This window comes from Aulostomus chinensis, chromosome 5 (genome assembly GCF_037954235.1).
Source record: "Aulostomus chinensis isolate RoL2024-O1b breed Wild chromosome 5, RoL_Achi_v1.0, whole genome shotgun sequence".
NCBI classification, from domain to species: domain Eukaryota; kingdom Metazoa; phylum Chordata; class Actinopteri; order Syngnathiformes; family Aulostomidae; genus Aulostomus; species Aulostomus chinensis.
In genome coordinates this window covers 15,064,567-15,092,487 of record NC_141324.1, presented here as the reverse complement: position 1 = coordinate 15,092,487, position 27,921 = coordinate 15,064,567, and the positions used below count along the sequence as shown (strand labels likewise).

The following is a 27,921-nucleotide window of genomic DNA, read 5'->3' as shown; positions in this document are numbered from 1 at the left end:
GGTGTGAGCCAGAACGCTTCAACAGCGCCACAAACTCGGGCAAACTCCACCCTGGAAGAGATTCACTTCAAACTGAACCTCTAATCTACTGCATGATGCTTGTAATACAGTCACAGGAAACCTGTCAGTGGTTCTAATGTTTTGGCCGATCAGTGTGGGTTCACATCATTCGCTGAGGTATTTTTCTCTTGTCTGAAGAAGGCAAATCAAAACTTTAGAGCTGTTAAATTAGCTACTTTTATTTACAAAGCCGAACACACATACAGTACAGTTAGCGGCCGCTCAGGGTGGAGCGAGGCCTCACGGCAGTTCTCAACGCACAATCACATCGAAAGCTCCTGAGATCAACGGAAAAGTCAAGACAGTTAAGTCAAGAACACACTCAAAATCTACACACACACACACACACACACACACACACACACACACACACACACACACACACACACTCACACGCACACAAAGTAAAACATGGACACCTGGTAGAGATGACAAGAATACCCCTTAAATTTTCTGTTGTTTTTTTTATACATAATATCTGGGATCAAGTCAAACTATTGGGCTAGAGAACTGATCTCAGAAGAGATCCTAGAAAGTAGCATGTAAATGACTGATATTTTACTCCAAACGCAAAAATAAGAAGTAATACTATCAAATTTGAACACTGTTAGGGCTTGAAGTAATACTGGTAGTAGTTCTGAAAAGTCTACCTACCTAAAGGACACTGGTATTCACCTAAAATGACATCAACTCCTACAGACTTGGATACAGGCATGTCGACTATAAAGTAAATAAGTGCTTTCTGGTTTCATAGATGGTGAATATTTCTGTAGAATTAGCGGGAAACATGAGTAGTAGCTTTCACTGGAGGATTTATGAGCGGGACCGTCAGGAGGCTTACAGGCAGAAACAGTAATATTTTGTGGAGTAGGGGTAGCACAACATTACAGGACACTCAGATAGAAATCCACTGTATAGAACACAAAGCCTATGAAGTTCAGTCATGCAGGATATCAAGTCAAGTTCTATACATTACAGTTCTATCTAACAAGTCCCAAACAGTAACAACTAGAATGGTAGAAATCCTCAGTCGGGTGATAAAGAGAGCAGCTGGACAAGTTCTGTTCTGTCCAGGGAGAAGAGGCTTTAACGGCACAGTTTACGTCCTTGATCTGAAGTCAGCTGTGGTTTGCTACTGAATGTTTGGAGTTTTTTTTTTAATATATGTGTGTGTGTGTGTATTTGTACAGTCACAGAGAAGGCGATGGCGGTGGAAGATTTGCGGCTCATGTCCGCCGAGGCTCCAGCCTGTAGGAGAGCTGTGTCAGTGCCCTCTGGTTGTCGATCACACAGAGCTTTCTGACGTAACCTCTGACCTCCGCCTGATTCTTGTTGGGTTGACATATGTCAGGATCTAACACAGGCGAAGAAGACAAACGAGGTTCATGATCTGCTTGTAAAACCAGCAAATCAGTGGATTAACAAATAAAATGCACACTTACTGAAAGGTTGGCTTCGACAATGCCTCACTTGCCGAATTGTGTTTGCTATAATACGCTAATGAAAAAAGCATCAAATAAAAAACAAGTGACATAAAATTGACCAAAAAAAATCTCCAAAATGAATTAAAATGTGCTGTAACTTACCATTTTCTCAAAATTGACCATATTGTCAATTAACGTCTTGTTGCCTTCGTGTGTAAATGTCATATCTGCAAATAAAAGGATGAAATTTATTGACCATCATAATCCTCCACGATGCACTGACTGATGTGTTCTTAGAGTTGTACCTTTAAGAAGGAGGGGCATAAAGGGGATGATGGGAGGTTCCAGTTTGGTGACAGTAAGTCGATAGGACCGATGGTTTCTGGAGGGGTCCTTGAATCAAACATATTATTGTTTATCAGTAATACTGTAATGCTCTTTATTTGACTCAAATGACTTTCCTTTTAATAATTTTAGCTTTACAATAGTTTAAATAACTCAAGCTACAATTTCGCTTATTTTATACTTCAATTTTTGAACATTAATATTTGACTGGAGATTTTTTTTCTCCTTTTGTATATCTATGTGATGTTGCTCTCACAAACTGTTCACTTTTACAAGTTTCTGCCACACACTCGAATGTACTTGGATACATATACATATATATATATATATATATATATATATATATATATATATATATATATGTGTATATATATATATACATATATATATATGTATATATATACATATATATATATACATATATATGTGTGTATATATATACACATATATATACATATATATGAGTGTGTGTGTGTATATATGTGTATATATATGTATAGATATACATATATACATATACATACATATATACACACACACACACACACACACACACACACACACACACACATATATATATATATATATATATATATATGTATATTTTTTGTTTGTTTGTTTGTTTGTTTGTTTTTTAACCTGTATATGCAGGAAACAAACTCAACTCAACAAAACTCACCATCATGCTCTCAAACTCAGCATAGAACTTCTTAAACTTGGTTGGAAGTTTCTGGAAGGACAGGAACAGATTATTTTAACAACAACAGAGTACAGACTGGATACCCAGAAAGATCCAGAGGAGGCATAATGACTCATAATGTTTACATTACCTCCCATGTCTGGCTCAGTCTGCTGACAGCAGGGTTGCTCATCCCCATGATGATGGCAAAGAATGAATTTAAATTCTTAAATTCGCGACAGCTGTAGAGAAATACACGTGAAGAAGTAAAAAAATCTTCATGGTATTGTCTATATTATATGTACTATTTAGAGTAAGTATTTATAATATTTTGCTTGTCTGAAAGTGTTACAGAATACATGCTATGTGAAACCAGAAAATTACAAATCATTTGAGTTAACAGATAAAAAAATATCAGTTGTCTAAGAAGAGAGCCCTGTGGAACACCATTCATATCTGATACCACATAAATAGTTGCATAAACGATGCATAAGTGATACAATGTAGTCTTTGTCTTGAGGTAAGGAATTGAGCCAGCTCTGAATCAGATACAAGACACCAAGCTAATAGCGACTGAAGGCTAACAACAGATATATTGTCCAAAAACATCGAGCGACAAATTCTCAAGTGAAGCGAATTAAAGCAATAAGTGCAATTTCCCTGGCGGAACGTCCAAAAGGGATTAATAAAGTAGTCTGTCTGTCTGTCTGTCAATACTTTATCTGAAAAGAGTATTTTTCCTTTTAAATGGCTGCCTTGAGCTCAAGAAGATCTTGTTAGCTATCAGTCGTTAGTAGCTTTAAGCTGAATATAGGTGGCTGTATTAAATGATGGGAAAATGTCTTTGTGAGCTCAAGACACCTATTTGTAAGTACTTTAAATAATAATAATTTCAGGTTAAATATTGCTATACATGCAGCAGTAAGGTTCAACTGCACAAGGAAGAGACTTTTCCAGAAACTGTATTGACGATTTATGTCATTCTCTGAACTGCAGTGTGGACTAAAAGTCAAAAAATGTCATAAATGTCATGGTAGTTATTTTTGCTACATAGTTGGTGAACTCACCTCTCTAACAACTCTGCTAATAAAAAGTGACTGATTTGAGCCTGTAGTTATTTACTTGTATACTGAGTAACTGCTAATCTACATACATACAGTCTGATGTGAGACATTTAGATCCTACTCACTGTGCAGCTATCTTGATGAATTTCTTGAGGAGCTGGACTCTTTTACTGAGCTGTCCACAGAGACAGACTTCAGTGACCACCCACAGCTGGACTTGGTTAAACCGTCGCAGGAACAGGTCCAGGTTAGCCGTGGTTCTCCTGAAGCTCTGGCGACCAAATGTGTGGTAGAGCAGCTCATGCTGGACACAAGGGGGAGAAGAAAATAGGCACAACAGCCAACAGGCGTTCTGATGCAGTAAAAGTTTGATTTCACAATCTAATTATTCTAAAGGATGAAATCTTACATTTCCTCTCAACTTCTCTGGGGAACATGTGTCACTGTTGCATGTGCTCCAGGCACAACGTTTGACTCTATCGGTAGCCTAAATAAAAGTTATTTGATCAAAACAAGTGCCATCCACCCATATTTGCTTTAGTAGCAGCAGTGTTCTGCCACCACTGATGTCGGAGGAAGTAACGTTGCTATGCGTAACTAAGCAGGGGACGGAGCTTACGCCAAAGGTGAATTAGAAAATGCCTTTAAATGGACTTCTTCATGTGCCAGGTGAAGGCATGGGAGGGCAAGCGCAGGTGCCAGAGGGCAAACCAATTATGTAGTCCAGTAATTACAGTAATAAAATCAATTCACAGTATTACAGTTTTTGTCAGTCTGTATGTGTGTGTGTGTGTGTGTGTGTGGTACCTCATGAACACAGCTGAAGAGTTCCCAGTCAAACATTGTCATCTGATAGGCGAGGTCCTTTGAGCTCATTAGTTCAAAAGTAGACATAGAACCTGCAGAAGGCCCCTCCTGGTCTGGAAGAGGAGTCTGAAGCACAAATACAAAGATAGTAAAGACAAGTTGTGTTAGGTCCCTAAAAATACAATAAGTAAGAAGTAATCATTGCTAAGAAAACACTTTTTTCCACGCATAATAAGTACATTTCTTAAATAAGTTTCATCACCACTGCAAAGTGATTACATAATAGCTACTTTTGTGATATTCAATGGAGGATTTGAACTATTTAACATCAATGGGAATTACACTCGTGCCTTACCAGACTGCTGAGCTGATCTCGAGGACAGGCAAATAAACGTCCATTGATACTCAGCGTAGAAAACACTGACACATCGTTTGGCTTCAAGATTTGTTTTTCTGTGGCAGAAACGGGCAGATTCGAGTTTTCATCACGAGCAAACTGTACATAATGTTCTTTCACACCCCAAACAATCTGCCCTCTTACCACCAGCAGAGTTAAGGTGGACTAACAGCAGCTCGTCAGTGGTGCCAAGTTTGTCAGTCACGGCGCCGATCACTTCTCTTCCTGTCGCTGCCACGGCAACTCGAATAGTAGTGTATGTGTGGTCGCTGCAGTACACCTTCAACAGGACTAACACGTAGAAAACAATCGTCAAAATACCACAATGGGACATGACACTGCTCCTGAATTGTATACATGTATATAAACTATATAATGTTAATTAAGTTTTCATCCACACCACAAAACTAGCAGTCAAAAGCTCAGCAAGCAGCATCTTAAGGAAATGCTATTTATCAAATCTCATAACATGACCTTGTGGACATGAAGAGTAACGTAAGAATGATTCCCCTGCTTAAGGCAGAGGTGACAGGAAATTCATCTTCCCAGGGTTCCTACGTGTAGTAACTTTTACTCTCTTTTCCCCTTTAATACTGTGTTTTTGGCCAATGTGCCCATAATGTTTTGTTATTTTTTTATTCATAAATATACAACTTACTGTCATCTTGATTCCTGATGGCCTGTTTCTTCTGCAGCCGTTCCTCTCCGTTGCTGAACTGTCGTATGAGGGTTTTCTGTTGAATGACATGACACAGTTCGTCGTTACCATGATGTGGCTACCTCACAGGCAATACATCATAAGTTATTGATCATTTTCAATAACCACAATTTATAAAAGGCTGAAGCTATATAAACTTTCTCTCCCCACACTGTTTCCGTCAGTGGTGCAACTTAAATGTAAACTGTAACTGTAAAAGGATGCATGCCAACGTTTCTGTCTTGCAATTTGTGTGCATGCTTTTGCTTTTTCCGTTTATTCACTTTGAAATAAATAATCAATAAACAATTGAAGAAGTTGCATACTGCTATTGCAGAAGTGTCTATTGCTGATACAAACAGTGTTACCGTGAAGTAGTCAAGGTTTTTACATCTGGACAGACCTTTTTTGTGGATTTGACTTCCTCTGAACTACAAGACCAAAGCAGAATAAATTCATCAGACTGGAGCTGTGACATAAATCATGGGACAAAGGTTTAAAGTGCAGGAGGTAAGAGAGACGTACTGTAGCTTGACAACTTTCTCCAGGTCAGGAACCAGGTCTTTCAGCGCTCTGAGCATCCGGGAATCATTGGATAAACTTCCATACAACTCCTACAGAGAGAGAGATATCTTTGTATCCTGAGAAGCACTGCTGTAGTTTAGTTTTTGCATCATTTGCTATTCTTACCTCAAGGAAAGAAATTGCAGCAGGCTCCTCCTGCATTAGATATGTGTGTGTGTTAGCCCAGCGCAGGGCCAGGATGAGCGCTCTCCTCTTACTGTTGAACGTGTACTCCAACCTGTCCTGTTCAGAGCCAGGGGGGGACGCCGTATGGTAGGTGCACACAAGGTTAAAGATAAACACACACAAATACAAACACGGCACTATTCCAAACCCACACGACCTCAGCAGAAACCAGTGAACGTGGAATAGAAATGGCGGTATCGACTGTCACGTGGTACTATGGTGAAAAGGTAGCGAGTTATCTGTCAGTGCTGTTGTGCACTTCCATAAGCACAACAGCGCAGATGCACCATCCAAGAAGTTTAAAGGAGTCGTTGAAGTATGCAGCAAATACAAAACAAATTCAAATTACAGACATTATGTATTATATTTTTATATAATAATGTAAAAAGGACAATGCTGCATATAAAAGCAGGCAAAGCGGGAGAAAGAGAGAGGCAGAAAGGATATTGTGCCATGAGTAGAGGGCACAGCTGGCTGTTGGGCATGAAGACACAGTGCATGAGGACAAAATCATCCACTGCCGGGTCTAACGGGAGGAGAAAAAACGACAGAGCACAAAGGGAGGGAGTCAAAGGAGCCGCAGGAGTAAATGAGGCACAACAGAATCAGAGTGTTCGTGGGGGTGAAAATGAATTTCATTAATCCACTCATTCTGCTGCTTAGGTGTCTTTCCTTCCTTTGTCCATTACCGAGAATATATTATAGCATCTCTGCTATCAGAGTTTTAGAAAATGCATTCGATGGAGGGTAAATCAACTGAAAAACATCTTTAAATTACTTTACTCTACTTTAGGTAGAATGTGACATAAGTACCGCTAACATAGGCCAATTACTTTCATGTACTACCAAAAATATGCAGCTACCCATCATAGATGTCAAGGAAAAGCAACAAAAACTTTGAAGAGGCTGGATTTCTTTCCTACATATTGTTGCCTGCACAAATTAATTTTCTATCGGTTGACTTGTTGTTTAATCCACTAATCCCAATGGTGGCCAATCTGGGGTCTCAGCCAAAGATCGTCATGTGTGTCTGAGACATTTCTACTCTGTTGCTATCAAAATTTAGCTTCAACAGTAATGCTTAAAAACCAACTGCACTACACAAAACCAGAGCTTTCCTGTTTAGCTACCTGGTTCACTGTGATGTATGTCCATTCTCATCGTCTCCAGAAAGTGCTCAAGAATTTTTTCTGGCGTTCCCGATATCACAGTGTACCTGCAAATGAGAAATACCATCAACTAAAAACACACGGGAGGAAAGACGCCTGATGGCTACTGAAGACATGACGGCCGTTATCGACACCTGCAAACACATACATACTTGATGCTTCCCAGGGTGGACGCTCGAGGACTCTTTTCTAAGACCAGCACAGCTTGTTCATGCTCTTTCAAACGCACTGTGTTGGCTTCAACGTCCTACAAATAGGACAAGGGAATGTGAGCTAAGACTGAGACATTTAAAATGTAACACAGCTCATCAGCCAGCAGAGGGAGACAAATATCATCAATGTGTAAGCACTGACTTCTCAAACAGGTGGATTATGACATATTTTCCTGCCTCAGATATTGCTGATCACAGTATTTGTGACACTTCTGACCAAAGGGGCAGGCTCATGTTGTGCTTCAGCCCACTTGTGACCGCCCTCACATCCCACTACAGTCTGCGACCTCCTACCCTGAGTATCCTGTTAAAATCTTCCTTGTCCACACGAAGGAAGTAGCAGTTGTCCTCTCGCAGGACGATGGAGGCAGCACGGGGTGAATCTGTAACCAGGGCCAACTTGCCAAAGTCATCGCCCTCATGGAGTGTGCACACCACACCCTGAGACACATGCGCACACACGCACAAACATGCAGACGCACGTATGCGCGCGCACACACACACACACACACACACACGCACATGCATAAGCAAATACACAACAAGATGCAAACAAGTTCAGAATCACACAATTCTCAAGTCATCTTAAAGCCTGACAGCAAAAAGAGAGCACCAGGAGCTCTCAAGATCATGATGATTCAGCTGTCTGCCTGTCTGTGTGTGTGTCTATGTGTGTGCGTGAGCCGAGAACATGTGTGCACACATATGAGAACGTACAGTACATCTGTATGGTAGTTGTGGTGTGAAATTGTGTATGCGTACAATCCCTTAAGCCATTTAATCATTGTGATGAGTCATGGTGAGCTGAGCCAAACTCCACTGCGGGTATTTTCCAGCTCCACCGGGCAGCTTCTGCCGGTCTGCTCCATGTACACACGAGCTCCATCGCAAACACTTAATATACACATGAAATACTATCAAATTAAGCAGAGAATCAAAAGAAATCTCCTGTGCCAAAAGAAGCAGAAACACGTAAGTGGATGCATTCTGGCGCGCCCACCTTGCCGTAGATAACCACATTGACAGAGCCCTTCTGGATGATGTACCAGGATGTGCCCTCTTCTCCTTGGTTGAACACTGCAACACACAAACATGACGCAACCCGTACATTAATTCTACACATACACACACACATACAGTTGATACCCATGAAAATGTATCCGGGGACAAAGTGGAGACCTACACACGGTTCCAGCTTTCGCGTGCGACTCAAAGATCACAACACTCGCCAGTTCCCTCTTCACCTACACACAAGAACACAGTGTTTCAGAACTCAGGTCATATTACATTTAGCTGCACTGCAGAAAAGTGAGAAAACATTAAGATGCACAGATCCGGATTCTTATGATATAAAGTGGCTTGGGAGTCTTTTTGTTTTGCTTCTCTGGTGAATAGATTACAGTGTATAAAACACTTTTAACTAGTTGAACAATATAGGAATGACAAAACAATGTTTTTATTGGTAAAAGTAAAATCAAAATCAAGTTTTTTTCAAGTATTACCTATTAGGACTAGCATTACTATTTTATTTATAGTAGTATTTTCCCTTCCTTTTTATAATTTTGTGGTTATTATTCCAAAAAGGAGGACATGGAGCAAAGTTTGGTTCATCTGAGGGCTGTCCCGACGATCTATTGTATGAAAATGCATTCTTCTTCGATAAAGATGCTATAAAGAGAGACATTTGTCAATGACGATGCAGTTTTAAAGAGCAGATATTAGAAGGCTACTGTGTTAGACGTGTCAGATGACAGAAAAAGATTTAACAGATTCAAGTCTGCTGGCTGGAACGAAATGTGCTTAATGGGACTTAATAAAGTGCAGTGGAAGGACACTGCCACATGGGCAAAAGCACTTTGGAGCCAGGACAAATTTCAAGGACTCCACATGGTGATGGCTCACCAACACAGGCCTGATTGTGTCTATTACTATTTCACTGATAAGAGACATGCTGCGATGGCAACAACATCTCCCGTCTTAAAAACAAAAACATTAGAACCAGTGTCTCTCTGATCAATTGAACAGCCTTCCTGGCAACCTGTACTGTCTCTTTAAGAAGAAAACAGGGTGGGGGGCGGTTGCTGACTCACAGTGTTGGAGAGGTGAGCTAAGGCCTTGATGTGAAGCAGTTCATCATAAATGATCTCTAGGTCATCCCCTGTCCTCTGACCAGGCCTGCACGCACGCACACGCACACACACACACACACACACACACACACACTTAGTCACATTTCTCTGATTTGCTTTTATACTTCAGTGACATTAGTAATAACACAGCTTAACACTAAAATATCACACGCTGTGAAATGAGTCACTACAACTGACTTGACAGTTTTTTTCACTAAATTTAGATTACATGCGGTTGAGTTGCTAAAAAAACATTATAAACTGTGGCATGAAAAGAAGCAGAAGAAAGGAGCATGTTTGATTTACATGAAACTAATATTCTAATGAAAGCGTATCTTTGTAGTCGTCTCAGATGGGATTAATCGTGTATCACATCAGGAAGTGATAATCATGCTTTGTTACTGACGATTTCCTGAGGATCATACGCAGCAGTGCATCAGGGCCGATCTGAGCGAGGAAGAGGATGGTCTCAGGCAACTCCTCCTCACTCTCTCGCTTCTCCTCCTCACTAGGCAACGGTGTGTCCTCCTCCTCATCGTCAAGAAAACGGTAGAACAGGTACTTGTCCTGGAAACCCAGCTCCTGGTCGACTGAAGTGAGCACGCACACACACACAAACAAGTGCGCGCACACACACACACACACACACACATTTACATTTGTCTCTTGAGTTTTTAAAGTTTATTCTTCCTCACTCAGTACAACAAAAATCTTCTGACGTTGAGTGGATGAATTTGAGATGCTGGGAATATCTGATGGTCATGCTTTCATTTCCACTCTGGAATATACAGCACTGTGACTGATAAACTGCCTCTACAAACACATTCTGTTCTCAGGTTAAGACCTGCGTCCAAAGGTTCCAGCTCATACGGCACTGATCAACAGATACATAAAACGGGGGGGGGGGGTACAATAAAATTAATTATGCGGTTTCCTGAGTGCTGCAAGGAAGAGGTATTTTTGTCAGTTTACCCAGAAATTAGCATCCCCATGGGGTCCCTCAACCTAAAGCCAATGGGATTTTGTGTCGAATTTTAGATTAACACAAAAGTTTATAAGACTTGAATGTTTTGTACAGCAAGAGAATCTTCACAAATGAACACCACTTTAATGATTTCCACAAAAGCTAACGTTACGCTAACGTTATGCAACAAACATGGATGAATGACTTCACCCCAGTAGCTTTGCACTTCAGTATCATGGCATTCAATGTCTGCAAAAGCCTTTGAAGTGTCGTTCAGCAACTGTCGCTTTTTTTTTTTTTTTTAACTGGATTATTTTATTTGGGGTTTTAACTCTAGAATTATTATACTAAATTATTTCATCATCCTGCAACATTTAACCCATATTTTGGGGCCGGAACAAGGCGGTGGGCCCAAGGAAAAGGAAAAAAACAGAGCAAACATAATCACAAGGAAAATATAAATAAAATGAGAGATGTTTCTGCCTTTGAGACACATATATGCTTTGAAATTCATGAGTTCTGTATTTAATGTATTTTATGCTGTAGTAAACATTACAAAACCTCAACTACTGTGAATCACTCAGCTTATTTGAGGCATTTTACTGGAAACTCATTCAAAATCTTTGGACTTGTTTTGGCGTTCAACAACTTATTTCCATCTATTAGGACCCATTCCTGAATTTAAAATAAAGCCCATCAAAGAATAATCTAATGTTGGATACCATGATTGAGCACGCCTTCTTCTAGGAGTGCCTGCCACATCCCAACAGCATGGGACCGTGTGAGCACACAGGCACTCTGCAGCACAAGCCAATCCACCAGCTCGGTGCCAACACAGCATTGTCTGCAACACACACATTAACACACATATCAAACCAGGAGACATTAAGAATTGATACATTTTCATCAACACAACATGATCAGGAATTCTCCTAAATCAGAGGTCCCCAAAATTTTTTCTGTGAGGGCCACATAACTTTTCCCTTCTCTGATGGGGGGCCGGGGTCAGTTTGTAACAGAAAAAGTGTGACGATCATGGGGTTGCCTAAACGTAAAAATGTATTGTTTTCCAGAAAGCCACACATAACCGAATAACCCTCTCTGGGTTCTTCACAGGAAAAAAAAGCCACAAAATAAATAATGACACTACCAAATAACCCTCTCTGGGTTCGGGTCTAGGATTTTTTTCTGGGGGTTGCCAGATAGGGGCACAGACTGCAGAGGGGTGGAATAGAATGTCACGTTCTATGCGTGTATGAAATAGTTACTAACTAATAGTTAATAATGAAAATAGTTACGAATGAACATTTTATTGCAAAAGTCAAACTTTATTATCAAATACAAATACACATATGAAAAAAAAAAAAAATCAAAATGCATCTCTGGTATTGTTCAGGGGGCCGGGCCAAATGTGAAGGCGGGCTGTATCCGGCCTGCGGGCCGTAGTTTGGGGACCACTGTCCTAAAGCCTTGCATGTGTTCAGCATTTTGTGTGCAAACCTGTATGTCTTGAGGTGGTACTTCCTGTCTCGAATCATGTGGGGGGCTCTGGATAAGATGGCGTTGCGGAGAACTTTCCCCGCTCTCTGCAGCTTCTCGGAGGGTATCTACAGAACACCAGAAAGGAATGAGGAGCTCTACGTGGACTGTAAGCCAGGAGAAAAATTAACAACATTCACATGTATTTAGAGAACAGAATGAGAGCATTTGCAGAAATACCAAGTTGAGCTTATCATTTGTTCCATTAGCATAACCAATAATTTTCAGTAAAAGCACAGGAAAATGAGACCAAAATAAAACTGTCCATCTTGATGATCAAACTCTTGAGTGATATGAAGTTGTATAACATCCACATCTGTATGTTATATAATCTATATACAGTGTCCGGATGCTCATTGCTAAATAACTCACAGTGCAACACCTTATCCAACTGAGATGCCTCAAAACACATAGACAACACACAAACACATAAAACACACCTGCATCTAAGGCAGACAAGAAAAGGGCAGATGTGTACAAATTCACACAGCTGCTGTACAAAACAACAAAAGAAGGCATGCTAATTGGGCAGATGGGATCTTTCTTCTATGTGCATGCATTAACTAGCATTAGCATAACTACAGAGGATTACAGCTGTGAGTCATCACTGGTTTCTGCTCAGAGAACACACACACACGCGCGCACACACACACACACAAATACACACACCTCCTAAGTCCAATGTTGCATTCTGGTTCATTCACAACATGATGAAGTATCCAGCAGCATGCAGTGTTGTTAAACTAGGGGTCACCCTCTACTTCAGGGATGTTTTTTGTCATGTGCTACTTGACTTCCAATAATGTGATTCTAGAATCTCTGCTGCCTCAACGCCCTGTCGAGAGGTGAACTGGAATCCAGGCTGAGGCAGAATGGGAAACAATATACAGTATTTGTAGAGAATCTGGTACATTCACGTTTTGTCTGCCCCGAGGAAGGACATGTTCCTTCGGAACACAACACACAAAAACTCTGATATGAATCAAAGACAGACCTTCAGGTCCAAACAGTGAGCTGAGGTGAGTATTTACCTTGTTATGAGATTTGTTTGTAGAGTCTGAGTTCATGTTGTCTTTGTCTGTGAGTCCTATGGAGGGAAAATTCATGGAGGCTTGTTGATTTGAAGGTTTCCACAAGAGTTGGATACTTTAACTACACAAAACTTCAAACTTCGACATGATGTTACTCACACAGTATTCTATACCAATATGCTATACTGTGTGATACATTAACTTTTTGGCAGTTTTTTCATCCTCCCCAGAGCCAGACAAGAAAATAGAATGTTATCTTAGCACAATGAATGGTAGCGGATTGGAGGTGTTAGCACACCTCTGTCAAAAGTCCCATCCACTTCGTACACTGTGCAGAGCTAACGAGCACTCAGCTGATCTCAGCTCGCCAAAGCAGCACAGAGGAGAGAAGCGTTTCTATCGCCTTGTCTGGCTGTGAGGACGATGGACTACAAGAATATTTACATTGATTCTGTTAGCAATATTCCATCTTTACCGGCAACCAAACATTATGGAGCATGTCCAGTAATTACAGTAATAAAATCACTAAACAACATTTACAGTGTTTGTCAGTCTCTGTGTGCGTGTGAGTGTGTACTCACTGTCATTGTTGGATCCACTCTCCATCGCTCCATAAGGAGGGGCCAAAAGTCCAGCCAGGCTTTGACGATACTTCTGCAGCAGCAAACAAACACACATCAGAGTCCAATCAATCACACATCTTCCTTAACCTGTCTCCTGTTTGACATCATCATCATTATACATCCTTTACAGTTCTCTCTCTGACTCTCACACACTCGGTTTTACTTTCAAACATACACACACACACACACACACACTGCAATTGCCCCTCAAAACAAAGCCTTTTGTTCAAGCGAGATCATTTACATGCAGAACAACTAACATTATATAACTCACACACACACACACACACACACACACACACACACACACACATATATACAAACACAAATCAGCATTCGAAATACAGATACTGTACAGATGCTGTTTTTCTAGCTGTTTACAACATTTGCATTCATGAAACATGTAAATGCAAACAGATAATAACGGAGCCTGAATGTTACGCTGCTCTTTTACAAGGTCGTTGTCATGTCACTCATTTTGCAAAAGATGATGAAAATAGTGAACAAAAGTGAACATTGCAGAAACATGACACACACAGAAATACTGCTGGCATATGACAACAGACTACATGCTGGTAGAGCAGAGGAGTCAGACTCACCTGAGGCAACACTCTCGTCTGCCTAATACAGGAGGGACTGAAACCCCAGAGAGCTGCCCTCTGCTCCTTTACAACTCACACACACGCCGGCGGATAGAACCCTGCTCAAAACAAGCTTCTCTCTCTCTCTCTCTCTCTCTCTCTCTCTCTCTCTCTCCCCCCTAATGTGATCGAGCCAAGAACCACTTTCTCTCACAGGTTACCACGGTGATATCTGAATGACTGAGCCACTCTAGCGGACGAAGAGAAAGAGGGAAACAGAAAGTGACAGAGAAAGGAAAGAAAAGGGTACTGAGGTTGAGGATGGAGCGAGAGAAAGGCAGCAGGAAAGGAGAGAGGCTGGCAAAAGACACAACATGGCCAACAGAAGAGAGAGGAAGTGAGCAAAAGAAATGGGGTGTGAGTGAAAGGGACGGAGGTAGTGAATGACCACTGCTGCCAAGCGTCAACAGTTACTGGTTGATGCGCTGCACATTTACACTTACCGTCAAAAACAACACACTGTATTCCATTTCCATCCCGTTTATTCCTCTCACTTTCATCTTGCCATCAAACACATGACTGCATTCATCCTGCAGCTTTCTTGCGCCGCACACAAACACTTGCACACAAATTAGTCCCCCCCCACACACACACACACACACACACACACAAAAACATGAAAGACAAGGATCTTTTTACTAGGAGCTGAATAAGATTCAAAAGAAGACAACCTAAGGCTACATTTCCTGCTCTACGATCCCAAAATAGATAGCAGAAAGGGAGACGGAGTGCACTTAGCTGACAAATACACTACAAGCTGAATACACATGCTTTAATAACCACTTATTGTCTTATCTGATGAAGTGAAGATATCAGGGTCAGTATAGAGGGATTGCACTAAAAGAGCAGAGAAACCATCAAATCAGCATTTATGCTTGTGGGGTTCATTTTGAAATAAATACATATTTAGAAATTCGTTTATATAATCTAGACGAATCATTCAAGTCTGTGTTTCAATGTTGCATGATTCAATCTGCACCGCTTCCATGAGGAGCTGAAGCCTCGTACACACAAAGCTCCAGAGGTTACTCACACTGCCTGCTAGAAATAGCAGCTGTCCAAAAATACAAAAGGTGAGTTTTTGTGACCGTCCTCAAGCTTCAAGGTGTCCTCAGTGAGGTCTCCCTCACCGAGTGTGCATATCTACCCATACCTCCATGCCATCGTGTTTGGGGAAAACTGGCCTCATAGTTTTACTCAGAGGAGTTAATGGTGTCTTCTAACATTCATGTGCACAGGAGCTTTACTCTGCTTGAAAATGTTGAAAAAATGAAATAATTAAAGAATTTGGCAGTGAAAAACAACAAATCCAAGAGCAGGGCAAGCACTAATCACCAGGTCTCTTGTAAACTGATCCAGTGCTCCGTCAGGACTTCCCCTCCAAGAGGGACCCTGTGAATGAAGAGGCATGACCTCAACAAGGAGGCCCACAGAGATTCACTACTGCTGTGCCAACTCTCCTGAGTCCAGGCCATAGTCATGTTAGTTGGAAATGCAACGGATGATACACCTGAGATCTTTGTACAACGCACAATTAGATGACTAACAATTCTTCATTTCTTCATTCACATTTATTTATTTGTGTGTGTGTGTTTGTATATGTAGAGACCAGAGCATGTAGAGACCAGAGCATGTAGAGACCATCCTTTCATCTTTTCTGAGTCGCACAAAGAGACAGCAGGTGGAACCAAAGATCTCAAATTCGGACTCATCAGACCAAAGCCCAGATTTCTGCTGGTTTAACGTCCAATTCTTCTGTTTCTTGGCCCAAACAATGCTCTTCTGCTTGTTGCTCTTCCTTAGTAGTGGTTTCTTGGCAGCTAGTTGACTATAAACGCCTGATTGGTGCAGTCTCCTCTGAACAGTTGATGTAGAGATGTGTCTGCTACTAGAACTCTGTTTGGCTTTTATCTAGGCTCTAATCTGAGGTGCTGTTAACTTGTGATTTCTGAGGCTGGTGACTCGGATGAATTCATCCTCAGCAGCAGAGGAGACTCTTGGTCTTCCTTTCCTGGGGCGGTCCTCATGTGAGCCAGTTTCATCGTAGCGCTCCATGGATTTTGCAACTGCTCTTGTGGACACATTCAAAGTTTTTGCAATTTTCCGCACTGACTGACCTTCGGTTCTTAAAGTAATGACGGACTGTCGTTTCTCTTTCCTTAGCTGACTGGTTCAGTATGTTTCCACAATGTAGAAAGTAGTGTTAATAAAGCAAAAACATTGAATGAGAAGGTGTATGCAAACTTCTGACTGGTAGTATATAGATGTATATATACACACATAGCCTCAGACATCACGAGTTAACAGCACCTCTATTCTATGGTGTTGTGTTTTGTATCAAATAGTACAAAAGAAGCCCAGTTTTAAATGAATCACACACATTTGTTGCATCAACCCTTGTGTTGAAAAGAACGCACTAAACCACAATACTGCACAAACAGCCATGTGATTCACTCTCAACTTTTAACAGATTCGTGTGAGGAGTCACTTGAACAAGTCTCCACTACGTAGAACAAAAGAGGCCGTTAGCGATGGACAGCCCTCTTGTGGTTCAGGGGAAAACTACAACAGAAGCCTGTCTGACCAATTTCAACTTCACAAAGCAAAGAACTCTCCAAGATAGAAACGATTATTCTGCCTCACCTCCCAGAGGCTCTTGAACTCCCTCTGTTCGATTCGAAGCAGCTCGCTGGTTTCTCTGCTGATAATGGTAGCGTGGCGTGGCGTGTTGTCCAGGATGGACTCCCCGAATGCTGTCCCAATCCCCAGAGTACAGATAGTGACTGCATCCTGAACACGAGCAACATATTTGTTTAAACACCTTTGGGACTAGATGTGCTGTAGCAGCTCTGCTGATTCTGTGTGCAGCTTTTCCAGTGAAGAGTTTACACAGTGATACAAGGGATGGTTATAAAAACAAGCAGGCCAATTAACATGGAAATTCATGTTAATACATTCATATATGAGAGGCTGACAAACACAGTTTCCTGTAAGGAAAATATCTCTGGGAGACAATTGGACGCGCTGAAGGCAAAAATACACAAACACACACACACACATGTCCGCTGTTAATACTACAGAAACCTTTTCAGCTGTCCAAACTGACATTTCAAATATAGACACAGAAACTAGGCCACCAACGGCACTTTAGGGCTACATTCATGAAAAGGATGTTTCACAATGAAAGGGTTTATCTTCGTCTTTCACAGGGAACAAATCCTCTCTCTCTCTCTCTCTCTCTCTGTGTACAGTAAAGCCCTACTTCCACATTCTTCCATTAATGGTGTAGCAGAAAGCTACAACCCTCGAAGGACCCATTTTCTGTGCTGTGGCATATTTGAGCACGGAGACATGAGCTAATGTACGAGAACAATGTCAGCATTCAAGGAAGTGGTGCAGGACCAGCTCTCTAGCGCTAAAGAGGCACTTGTAGATCACAAAGAGAAGGTTCTCAGCAGATGACAGAACAATCAAGAGGCGTTTGTCAATCGAAATTAACTACAGGAATCAGATTCTTGTGGCTCCATGTGAACTTTAAAACTGGATTTTACCTGGTGGTTGGCGGTTTCAGACACTTTCACATCCAGGGAGCCTGACAGAACAGCGTACCAGCTGGTGCCGATGTCTCCCTGGCGAAACACTGTGGGCAGTAATTGTAATAATATTTGAAAATACACACTTTACACGATTGGTCAACACGTGTTACATGTACATGGAGCCGAGCTCAAGACCACACTGGGGAGGATGGTTGCTGTGAGGTCATCGAAGGCACTTCTAGTGCACGAGCTGTACGACGGTCAGACTGACCCCTACGTAGAGGGACCCAAGAGATGAATGACGAGTTCGTGTTGAGCAAAAGCGAGGGAACGAATTATGTTGATCAAATCTTTTCGTGTCCACTCTCAACTCAAAACTGCACGTGCTCCTTGCCTGTTGGTTACCGCATTCCCTGCCACATGTCTGCTACCATCATGGAAGCTGCGGCAGGCTACCCTGAACAATGTATGAAGTCCCTAATGAAATGGTAAGGAGTTAACATGAGTTACCTACAAAAAAGTAAGACAGAATCAATGCAGTCGAATAAGTAAAGATGAAAATTGGACTGTTGAAATCCGGATTGATTCTGATTCGATTCCAAAAGAATTTGGTGTTGAGTTATGTAATATAATATAACTTGCCAAAGGGTAAACGAACCCAGTGAAATTGAAAGTGAAGTTCATTTTGCTTTGTATTGCCTCTATTACCATGATTTGATATTACAATTATATAACAAAGTTGAAATAAAGAGACTTGAGGCAGAATTCAGAGTTGTTGCATGGTTGTTTGAGCAGAAACTTTTGATTTTTCAGACTCTAGAGAACCAGCATGGACTTAAAGAAAGATAGACATGTATATCATAGAGTTTCCCTGTCTAGAGGTGGTAATTCTACTCATAATGTCTGTGGTTATTTACAGGCTATAGTTTTATTTTTTTTATTAAAATATTCTATATAATGTACAGTATCTTACTGTAACTATTGCAATAAGTTCTTTATGTCAACAGAAGCTACACATGAATGTTTTTGTTGCATCAGTCATGTAATTCCGTGTGGAACAGGCTGCTTTGCGGCATGACACATACATGAAACGATTTATTCTTTTGTTTTAGCATCACTATAGAAACTGATGCCTTATTTTAGGAAAAAAGCATCAGAACTCAAAAGGTCCAAGAGGTTAGATACATTTATATGTATGAACCCGAGGGAACTGATACCGATCGTCCATCCAGGCACTGCTAATATGGAGGCTGCAGCGTGTGAGTGACACCCATAACACGGTACCCAGTCTGGGTCTTTGGTGTTCCAGTTGGCGTTTTTGTACCCAGTGGGACCAGGACCAGGACCAAACTGGGGTGAGTCCCTTCCCCTTTGCTTCATAATTGCTGTCAACATAACTGTTTTTGAACTAACCCACTTGTTGCAATTCTTCTCTAGTGTTTTTGCTGTTGATATATTCAATCACAAACTGTGTCGAACGCTCAAATTTCACCAAGTTAGCTACAGCGCACGCAGATTTCCCTTTTTAGCGGATGTACGTAAAGGATCGGTGACGCGTGTTGTAATGCGGCAGTGATAATTCCCTCACAGGATAAGATTCCTTACGACATACAACAAATGGCTCGATGCCAAACCTTCCTCAGCTGAAAGGAAATTAAATGAAGGGAGAGCTTCTCTGTGAGGCTAAAACGCCAGACATTCCAATCGTGACCTGATGCAGCTTCAGTCTCTTCACACTTATTTCAAAATCTTAGGGCTCAGCACAGTTGATCAAACAAAGCATATTTGAAGACGACCCCGGAGGAAAATTGGTTTAATGTGGAGGTAATTTTGTTTTCCTGTGTTATCGTTATAAACTTCTTCTACATTATTGATCATATAGTGTTTCTGGCCATATATGCATGTTTGGAAATCTTCACATCTTTACTTTGTCCTTACTCGACAATGTGACTTGTAACATTTTAATTTCACAACAATTTTTCATCCTAAAAGCTTGAGAAACAGCAAAGGGTCCATTACTGTCATAGTGTAATGATGCTTTTAGAGCAGAGCCAGCCTCACACATCTGAATAATCCCACCGTTAGTAGCGTGTGTTTGTGTATTTATCTGTGCGTGTGAGGTGTGTGTACATACGTGTGATGCCTTTCTCCAGGCATTCATAGAAGGCACAGGCACAGATCTGCAGGAGGAGTGGAGGTGGGAAACGGTGGAAGGCTTTGACCTCTCTCAGTCTGGTCAGAATTATATCCACGTCCTCTCCTGAGCGCTCGGAGGGCCTGAGGAAAGACCCAGCGTCAGGATGACAGAGGATTTACATGCTCGAGTTTTTTTTCCTTTCTGCAAACTGACTTAAAACATAAAGCTTAACTGCATGATGAAACGGGATAATTGTGCTGTGACCACGCTGTTAAATATTGAGAGAGAGAGAGAGAGAGAGAGAGAGAGAGAGAGAGAGAGAGAGAGAGAGAGAGAGAGAGAGAGAGAGAAGCTTGTTTTGAGCAGGGAGAGAGAGCGAAAACGCCAATTCATTGTTCTTGCTGGTGTCTTTGCAATAACAGTGGAGAGCGGGAGGCGTTTCCTCCCTCGGCTCAGACCCCCTACAGGGTATTGATGTAAGATTGCGTTTGTACTGCTTCTATTTTTCTAATGCACCCAAATGTGAGCATGTGCACACACAAACACATGCACACGGGTCCCCCTGCACGCCTATGCAAGCACAAAGATACACACAAAAGTTTGATCTGAGAGCTTTAAACAATCTGTTCTACAATGTGCTGGTGAAACAGTACAGAGCCAAAACCAATCCGTGTAACAGACACTACAGTTAGCGTCACTCATTCACTTTTTGTCTCCTACTAGTGACTCACTCTTGCACGTGTGTGTTCATACAGAATAGCTGATGCACTGTGGGCTTTCATAGATGAGAGGTTGCCTTTCCTCCTTTTAGCTCCTTCCTCTCCCCTTGCTTCCAGCTATCTCTTCTTTTTCTCCCTCCTCTAGACATACCTATAATCTCCCTCCGTTTCTCTTCTCTCTGTCCTGTTTCTCTCTAAAACATGACATGAAAGATCAAATGACCTTTCAAGCTGTTCATTTCCTCCTTTTCCATTTTTGGTGCAATCACTTTTAACCATCCATTAAGTCCCACTGCTAACACACCCTCACTGATGATCTGTTTCTGGAGCTCTCAGGCAGTGATGACAACTGCTTCCTCCACATGTACTGTACACGCAATGATAAACACACATACCCCCCCCCCCCCAAGCGGTAGATTGTCCTCTGTACCCAGGAAGGTACTCCCAGATAAACACAGACGATGCCTAAAGGGGCTGCAGAGAACAACGCATCTTCCAGTCCCCCAACATCTGCCCAGAGCTGAGAGCTATTACAGGCTGGTCTCTACTTTCTCCCTCCGCCTCTCCTTCTGACTCAACCTCCCATCATCCACCTCCTATCGGCATATTGGCCTTCAGTGCATCGACAGGCGTAGGTTAATGCTTTAGACAAGTGAACTCCCACACACAGCAACAGGGAGAGACAGCGAGGGTGACGGTGCAGGGTTGAATGGGTAATAGTGGAGTCACCCTTCACCTATCCATGAACAGTAGAACTGTTAAGACCTGTCAGTTATTATTCCAGGTTAATGCCTCCTCCTCTTGTTCTTTTTCTGTCACCGTCCTCCTCCTCCCTGCCTGTCCATCGGAGTCTGCTTCCCCCTCGTTAGTGTGAGACAGATGTGACCTGAGAGCTGACCACCTTATCTCCCTTCTTCTTCTCCTCCCTCCCCCCGCTGCTCATGTCAGCGAAGATCTCAGTTTTCAACCTACAAATGATGGATAAACACACACACGCACGCGCACAAACAGGATTTATAGGCTGACTGGCACGGAGGGGAAATTAGAGCAGACACCAGAAGGTTCTGCGGACTGTTGTGGGAAACATTCTTTTGAAAAATCAGAGTGTGATTTATGGCAGGCAACCAACATGTCAAAACACAGCTTCTCTAAACTGGCATATTAAAATGCTGCTGGAAATCTCTCTCGAGAGCCATCTGCACCACAAACAACCTGTAAAAATGCTGAATATTGATCAGCATAAACATTCTCAAGCGAAGTCATCATCATTAAATCACTCGTCTGGACTCTGACACCGTAGATTCAACTTTTCCTCGCATTCGCTTTCGTTTTCAGCTCATCCTCACTATGCCCTGCATGTATGTCCCTCCATTTCCCTGCAGTAAAAGGACATGAATGACATTCGGGCAAGGCTGTGTGTGTGTGTGTGTGTGTGTGTGTGTGTGTGTGTGTGTGTTGACTGGACTATCTACTACCTTCCTGGGGCAAGGCTGAGCCAAACAAATCAGATCTTATCTCACATACTTCACACTCAATGGCAATAAATGTCTGTGGACAGATATATTAGAGACAGTCTTATCTTAACCTCTGTATTTCTACTCAGCCCCTAACTGCACCCCGCCTCTGACTCCTCACATGCTCACATCAACAGTTATTGTGGATGACCCACACACACACACACACACACACACACACACACACACACACACACACACACACACACGTACACTATTGATTGAATAAGAGGAGCATAACTGAGGAGACCTATACAACAAGATCCTGTCCAATCTAATCTTACAACCCAGCCCGGGCTCGCTGACACCCGTCTGTTACTGCCTGGATGTTTCGGTCTTAATCTACATTTAATCACTGAATGGATTACACTGATTTGATGTCCTATCATCGAGTTTTCCACATGTCAACTACGCTCAACTAAAGCCCAAACTTAAATTGTCAGTTCAGTTGGGGTTTTTTTTAAAGAGGAAAAAGCAAAAAAAGCTCAGCACTGCAGCCTCTCAGATGTGATTATTTTGCGTCAGGATGGAACATTGGATTAGGGACGTCTGAATAGGATATCGATACTGACTTCATTCCCCAAACTGACATCAGAGCAGTGGTGCTCATCCAAGTACAGATCACTGCACCACCGTGCTGCTCCATGCATTCATTTCAATTTAAATGCATGCGTGTGTGTGTATTTTCGGCTCTCAAGTGTTGAGCGGTTTACTAATGCCGACATATTCTAGAAAAACAAGCTCAGGCTTCTGAATCAGCATCGGCAGATGTGTACTAGAATCTGACCGACAAATTTTAAAACTGTTGATCAGTCCATCTCTAAGAAAGACTTTTTGGGCTCTTGAGTTTTCATCTCATGGTCCGACAAGTACTTGGGCTGAGGGAACTTTTCTTTTCTTGACAAAAAACAAAGATGCATATTAACCAGTAATGAGGTATTTGCTACCTCCTGTTGAAGATAAAAACACACCGGCACTTCATTGAATGAATCCTGTCTTTTTATGAGAGACGACGGGAAGACGGGAGGTTCACGTTGCTCATGGTAACACGAGGATGTGTCATAAGGAGGAGTGTGTGGGTGTGAGGGAGTGTGAGCTGTAGGTGCACATCCTTCATATCATTGTTTCAGGTGTGAATTGTATCACCGTCAGCCGTAGGTCTACAGCTGCCCTTTAATATTTCCATTATTTATGCCTAATGAGTAATCTCCCCTGGATACAGGCACTGAATGATATTTAATATAAATATATATGAGAGATTAGGAGCTTTTCAGCCTGATCAGCAGCTAAACAGCTTCAGGATTGTAAAGGTTCTGGGGCTGTACATGTGCTTGTGTCTAACCTGTTCACTCACAGCAGACCAACCACTACACACGCACCATTGTGGCACGAATACAGAAATATCACACGCCTCCATGCGGTGATTGTATCATTCAACGTGTGTCACTATGTGATGGGAGCAGGCAGACATAAACCATGTGCCATCAATGCAGCGCTGAGGACCTCGAAGCCACCAACGCCTTTTTGACCGAGGACACAAAAGCTGGGTTTGTAGGAAACAGCGGGTCTGTTTTGTTTATGCCCTGCAGCCTTCACCGTCACTAGAGTTGCAACACACACATAAACACTAATATGGCATTTATGTTGGAAAAATAAAAGCGCATCGTGCCATCGTTACACACACACACATACACACACACACACGCACGCATGCAGCAATCGCCGGCTCTGATCAATCACGCTGGCGCGGTGGAGGGTGACGAGGACCGCGGAGCATCATCCACCCACCTTTTATCTAGACAGCAGATCCACTCCGCAGATGGAGACAAACTGGGGGACGTCTGCACCGCGACCATCTTCTCCGGTCGAGTGTCCGTGGATGCTGTGAAGCTACCGGAGGAGGCTTCCCGGCTGACGGCGGGGCTTAATGAAAGCGAGCTCCGGCAGTGCCCCCTCCACTCCTCTTCGCTCCCTCCACTCGTTCCCTCCCCGCCCCTCAGCTCCGAGCAGCCGCTGCTGCCTTCATCCTGGCATGCAGATGACTAGTGTCAGTCTGTCTTCACGGGGCCACCGAGGGCAACCGGAGGGCTTCATCGCCACAATGAGAGCCACTGCAGTGGTCTGGAGACAGTCACAACATATTCTGGCGGCTAAAAATAGGATTTTCCAAATGTACAGTGAATGAATATGGCAATAACAACACAGAAAATAATAATTAAAATTATATTAATAATCTATTTAGCAATTAAAGCAGATGAGCACACATAACCCCAATTTGAGACTGCTTCCACTGGCTGCCAGGATTTTTATGATAGATTTTAGGATGATCACCATGAAGTCAAGAATGGGACTGGAACCTGAGGACGTGTGTGGTCCCAAATGAGCCCGGGTCAAGCCTGTGATCCCACAGAGAGACCAGCACCTCACTGTCCGTCTTTAAATCCCTTTAAAAACACACACACCTTTGACATTGTCATTTTATATTAGTAATTGTTGTTTGCATCTAAAAAAAATCCCAAATATTAATTTATTCTATCAAATTTGATCAATTTTATGCTTTAATAATGCTTTTATATTTCTTAATTAATACGACTGTGCCTGTTGCTAAGCACTTTGTAACTTTGAAAGGTGCGATACAAATACAAGTTATGATCAAATGTTACAAATAAAATGAGGAATCACATCAGCTGCACTGTTGAGTGGATTTCCCTTTTTTTACCGTTATTGAAAAAATAGAATTTGTTACAACCAATATTTCAACATCAGTCCTGAGGCAATATTTCTTAGATGGTGCTTTCATATGGGCAGGGAGAAGAAGACAGGCCCCTCGACACCCCCACTGGTCATGTCAGCAAAGATCTCAAATTTCAAACACGAATGATAGCTAAACACACATATGCACGCACATGCACACGCACACGCACAAAGAGCATAACACAACAAGGAGGAGTAGAGACACCAGAAGGTTCTGCAGACTGTTTTTAGGAAAGATTCATGTGAAAATTCATGGTGTGATTAATGGCAGGAAACCAAACAGCTAAAACACAGATTCTCTTCACTGGCACACGAATATGTGACTGCAACCGACTCCTGAGTGGTACCTCTCTAAATCGCCACCTGCACCACTCCAAACAACCTGAGAACCAGTAAAAAAAAAAAGAATATTAATCTGCATAAACGCAGTCACAAAATATCCTCATTATTAAATGACTCATTTTTCTCTCAAGTGTCCCTGTGGTCATCTCACGTACCTCCTCATTTGGCTGCTGTCCTGCTCTGAGAGTAAAACCCTCACATGCTCATGTGTGGCACGAGCGTTCAGAAAAGCGAAAGCAGCACCTGTGCAACACAGTTCAGTAGAATGCTTCTAATGGGGCCGTGTTCTGCTCACTCAAAGAGATTATCACTTACAAACTGCAGACTAATTTGCCCGAGAGCTCCCACGTGCTCATTCAAGGGTCATAAGTGTGTCGTTTGGTTTAATGAGTCAAACGTGTCAAAATGAGCAGGAGAGGAAATTATAACACGGTGCAAATGCGGCCCCCGTGTTTGCATCCACCCCCTTAAATCCTTGGGAAATTAAAAATTAAAAGTTATGGGCTACGCCTGTTAGGGGTCAAAGTTCGGCAGCAGTAAAATCAGGGTGAGTCTGCATGAAGTGTCCCTGTCCTGGACTGTGTAAACCAGCCAGGTGCAATCAGGGTCAGGCTGGGAAAAAAATCCAGAGCTGGTATTTTCATTTTCAAGGATAGATGGACTTGACATTAAATAATCCCTGAATGGGACGATCCATTGTCTTTGATATGGCGAGAGGGAAGTTACTGTACCACCAAATCAGTCTGAAACGGTAGAAATACATAGTTTTGTAAAAGTAAGAATGAACTTTACCCCAAAGAGGCAAACAAAATAAAAAGCAGCAGAGAGGCAGTATTATCTTAACTCAAGTGCACTCGCTTCCTTTAAGTGGCTTTGTTGATTCGGTTCTTTGTCATGACCGTTTACAGGATAGAAGGAAAGTTGGAGACGGCAGCGTTGTGCAAGTTTCACCTTCTGAGCAGGTCAGAGCACACACACCTGATAAACATTCCAAACTATTGACACAGGAGAATAAAAGGTGACTCATACTTGACCCTTAAAACGACAGAATTTAAAGTGATACTTCATCCAAAAAGCGTATGTTGCTTTCAAGTACTCACAAATAACTGTGTTGAGCTCCCAGAGACGTTTTATTTTCCCTCCTGCATCACTTCTTTGGGACTCCACTGTGCAGAAAGAACCAGCCATCGTTTACAAACTCTCAAGCACATAGTGGAGTGTAATCCCTATCGTCTTTATCCAGCAAATCACAAACACTTTGATTTGAGCTGGAAAAAAAAACTAACCAACTATAACTCACTGCTTCAGTGCCTGCTCACCGTCGCGTAGAGCTTGAGAGTTTATAAACAGACATTTGAGGACAGTTCTGCTGTTGTTAGCTTACGATTAGCTTTGAACTCAATATATGTGACCGGCTCTTTCTACATCCTGGAGTCACAAAGAAGTTATGCGGCAATGAAAAAAACATCCTCATGAGCTGAAGACACATATTTGTACTTGAAAGACAAAATACACTTTTTTTGACTGAAGCATGGCTTTAAACCACTGGAATCACTGAGGTAGAGTCAGGCCATTTGGAGAGACAAGTAAGGGATTAGGTGGTAATCCAGCCAGTTATCTGTCAGGAGCATGACTGCACTAATCATTTTAGGAATATAAACCGTACTGCATAATGAAATAAAGAGGCAGCTCTCACTATACAAGAACTACAATCCTAGGTACGCATTCTTGTATTATATTAGATGGATATGTAAAAAACTGTGTATAACAAATGCAGTTGGAGTTTATAGCCTTCCATATGAGACTGCAAATGAACAGCAGCAGAGATGCAACCTGGCACCAGAGTGACTGCATGCAGCCACTGCAGCAGTGGGGGGGCAGGAAGACAGGAAGAGTTGCTGATGAAGAATTTGGAGATTTGAGCATCTCCGCACTACCAGAGAGGCCATCATGCACTGGTGCAAAAAAAAAAAGTGGTAAGAAATTGTGTTGAGAGGATGAAAAAGAGAAGGACAGAGGGTATGAGAGGAGATGAGGATTCACATTGTGTCAGCAGGTCAGACAGAGAGAGGAGAAGGATTTATTGCAAAACGATAATGAAGCGCGAGGAGGCGGAGGAAGGAAGCATCATTTCTGGCTACAAGTAGGCTCCCTTTCTCTCATTTATCCTGCACATCAGCCCTGTTCAACCTATTAGTGCATCAGGTGAATTACTGTCTTGCTGCAGCTGTGTGTGTATGTGTGTGTGTGTGTGTGTGTGTGTGTCCTAATGCAACAGCTTCATCGTGCATGACTGTACAACAAGAGGGTGACTGAGCAAGTGTTACTATGTTTTTAAAGTGAGTACGTGTGTGTTGTAGCAAACACTTTCTAGGAAAGGTAACATCC

General features: G+C 42.1%; 1 protein-coding gene across 1 annotated transcript; it reads right to left on the bottom strand.

The window, feature by feature from the left end:
• Window positions 1-228: 228 nt before the first annotated feature.
• LOC147261406 (rap guanine nucleotide exchange factor 4-like) lies at window positions 229-25,728 on the bottom strand. Its single transcript, XM_086203401.1, has 30 exons — window positions 24,226-25,728; window positions 20,202-20,344; window positions 18,083-18,171; window positions 17,175-17,321; window positions 13,849-13,921; window positions 13,268-13,323; window positions 12,198-12,304; window positions 11,420-11,541; window positions 10,140-10,323; window positions 9,695-9,779; window positions 8,788-8,848; window positions 8,605-8,681; window positions 7,899-8,045; window positions 7,545-7,639; window positions 7,354-7,439; window positions 6,671-6,749; window positions 6,164-6,314; window positions 5,999-6,087; window positions 5,877-5,904; window positions 5,435-5,510; window positions 4,921-5,067; window positions 4,735-4,832; window positions 4,380-4,505; window positions 3,698-3,876; window positions 2,660-2,750; window positions 2,509-2,559; window positions 1,790-1,877; window positions 1,647-1,711; window positions 1,503-1,557; window positions 229-1,414 (listed from the first exon to the last, which is right to left on the bottom strand). Exons 1-30 carry the CDS (start codon window positions 24,291-24,293, stop codon window positions 1,287-1,289), a joined length of 2,991 nt encoding a protein of 996 aa, XP_086059527.1. The 5' UTR covers window positions 24,294-25,728; the 3' UTR covers window positions 229-1,286.
• Window positions 25,729-27,921: the final 2,193 nt, after the last annotated feature.

Bases quoted from the DNA above. Each gene is read 5' to 3' on its own strand.
- LOC147261406 (XM_086203401.1), bottom strand. From the start codon at position 24,293: ATGGTCGCGGTGCAGACGTCCCCCAGTTTGTCTCCATCTGCGGAGTGG. The intron at 9,780-10,139 runs GTCAGTAACAAA...GCGTGCGTGCAG, and splicing joins CGTATGATCCTCAGGAAATC to GCCTGGTCAGAGGACAGGGG. The intron at 1,558-1,646 runs GTAAGTTACAGC...TTTTTTCATTAG, and splicing joins TGGTCAATTTTGAGAAAATG to CGTATTATAGCAAACACAAT.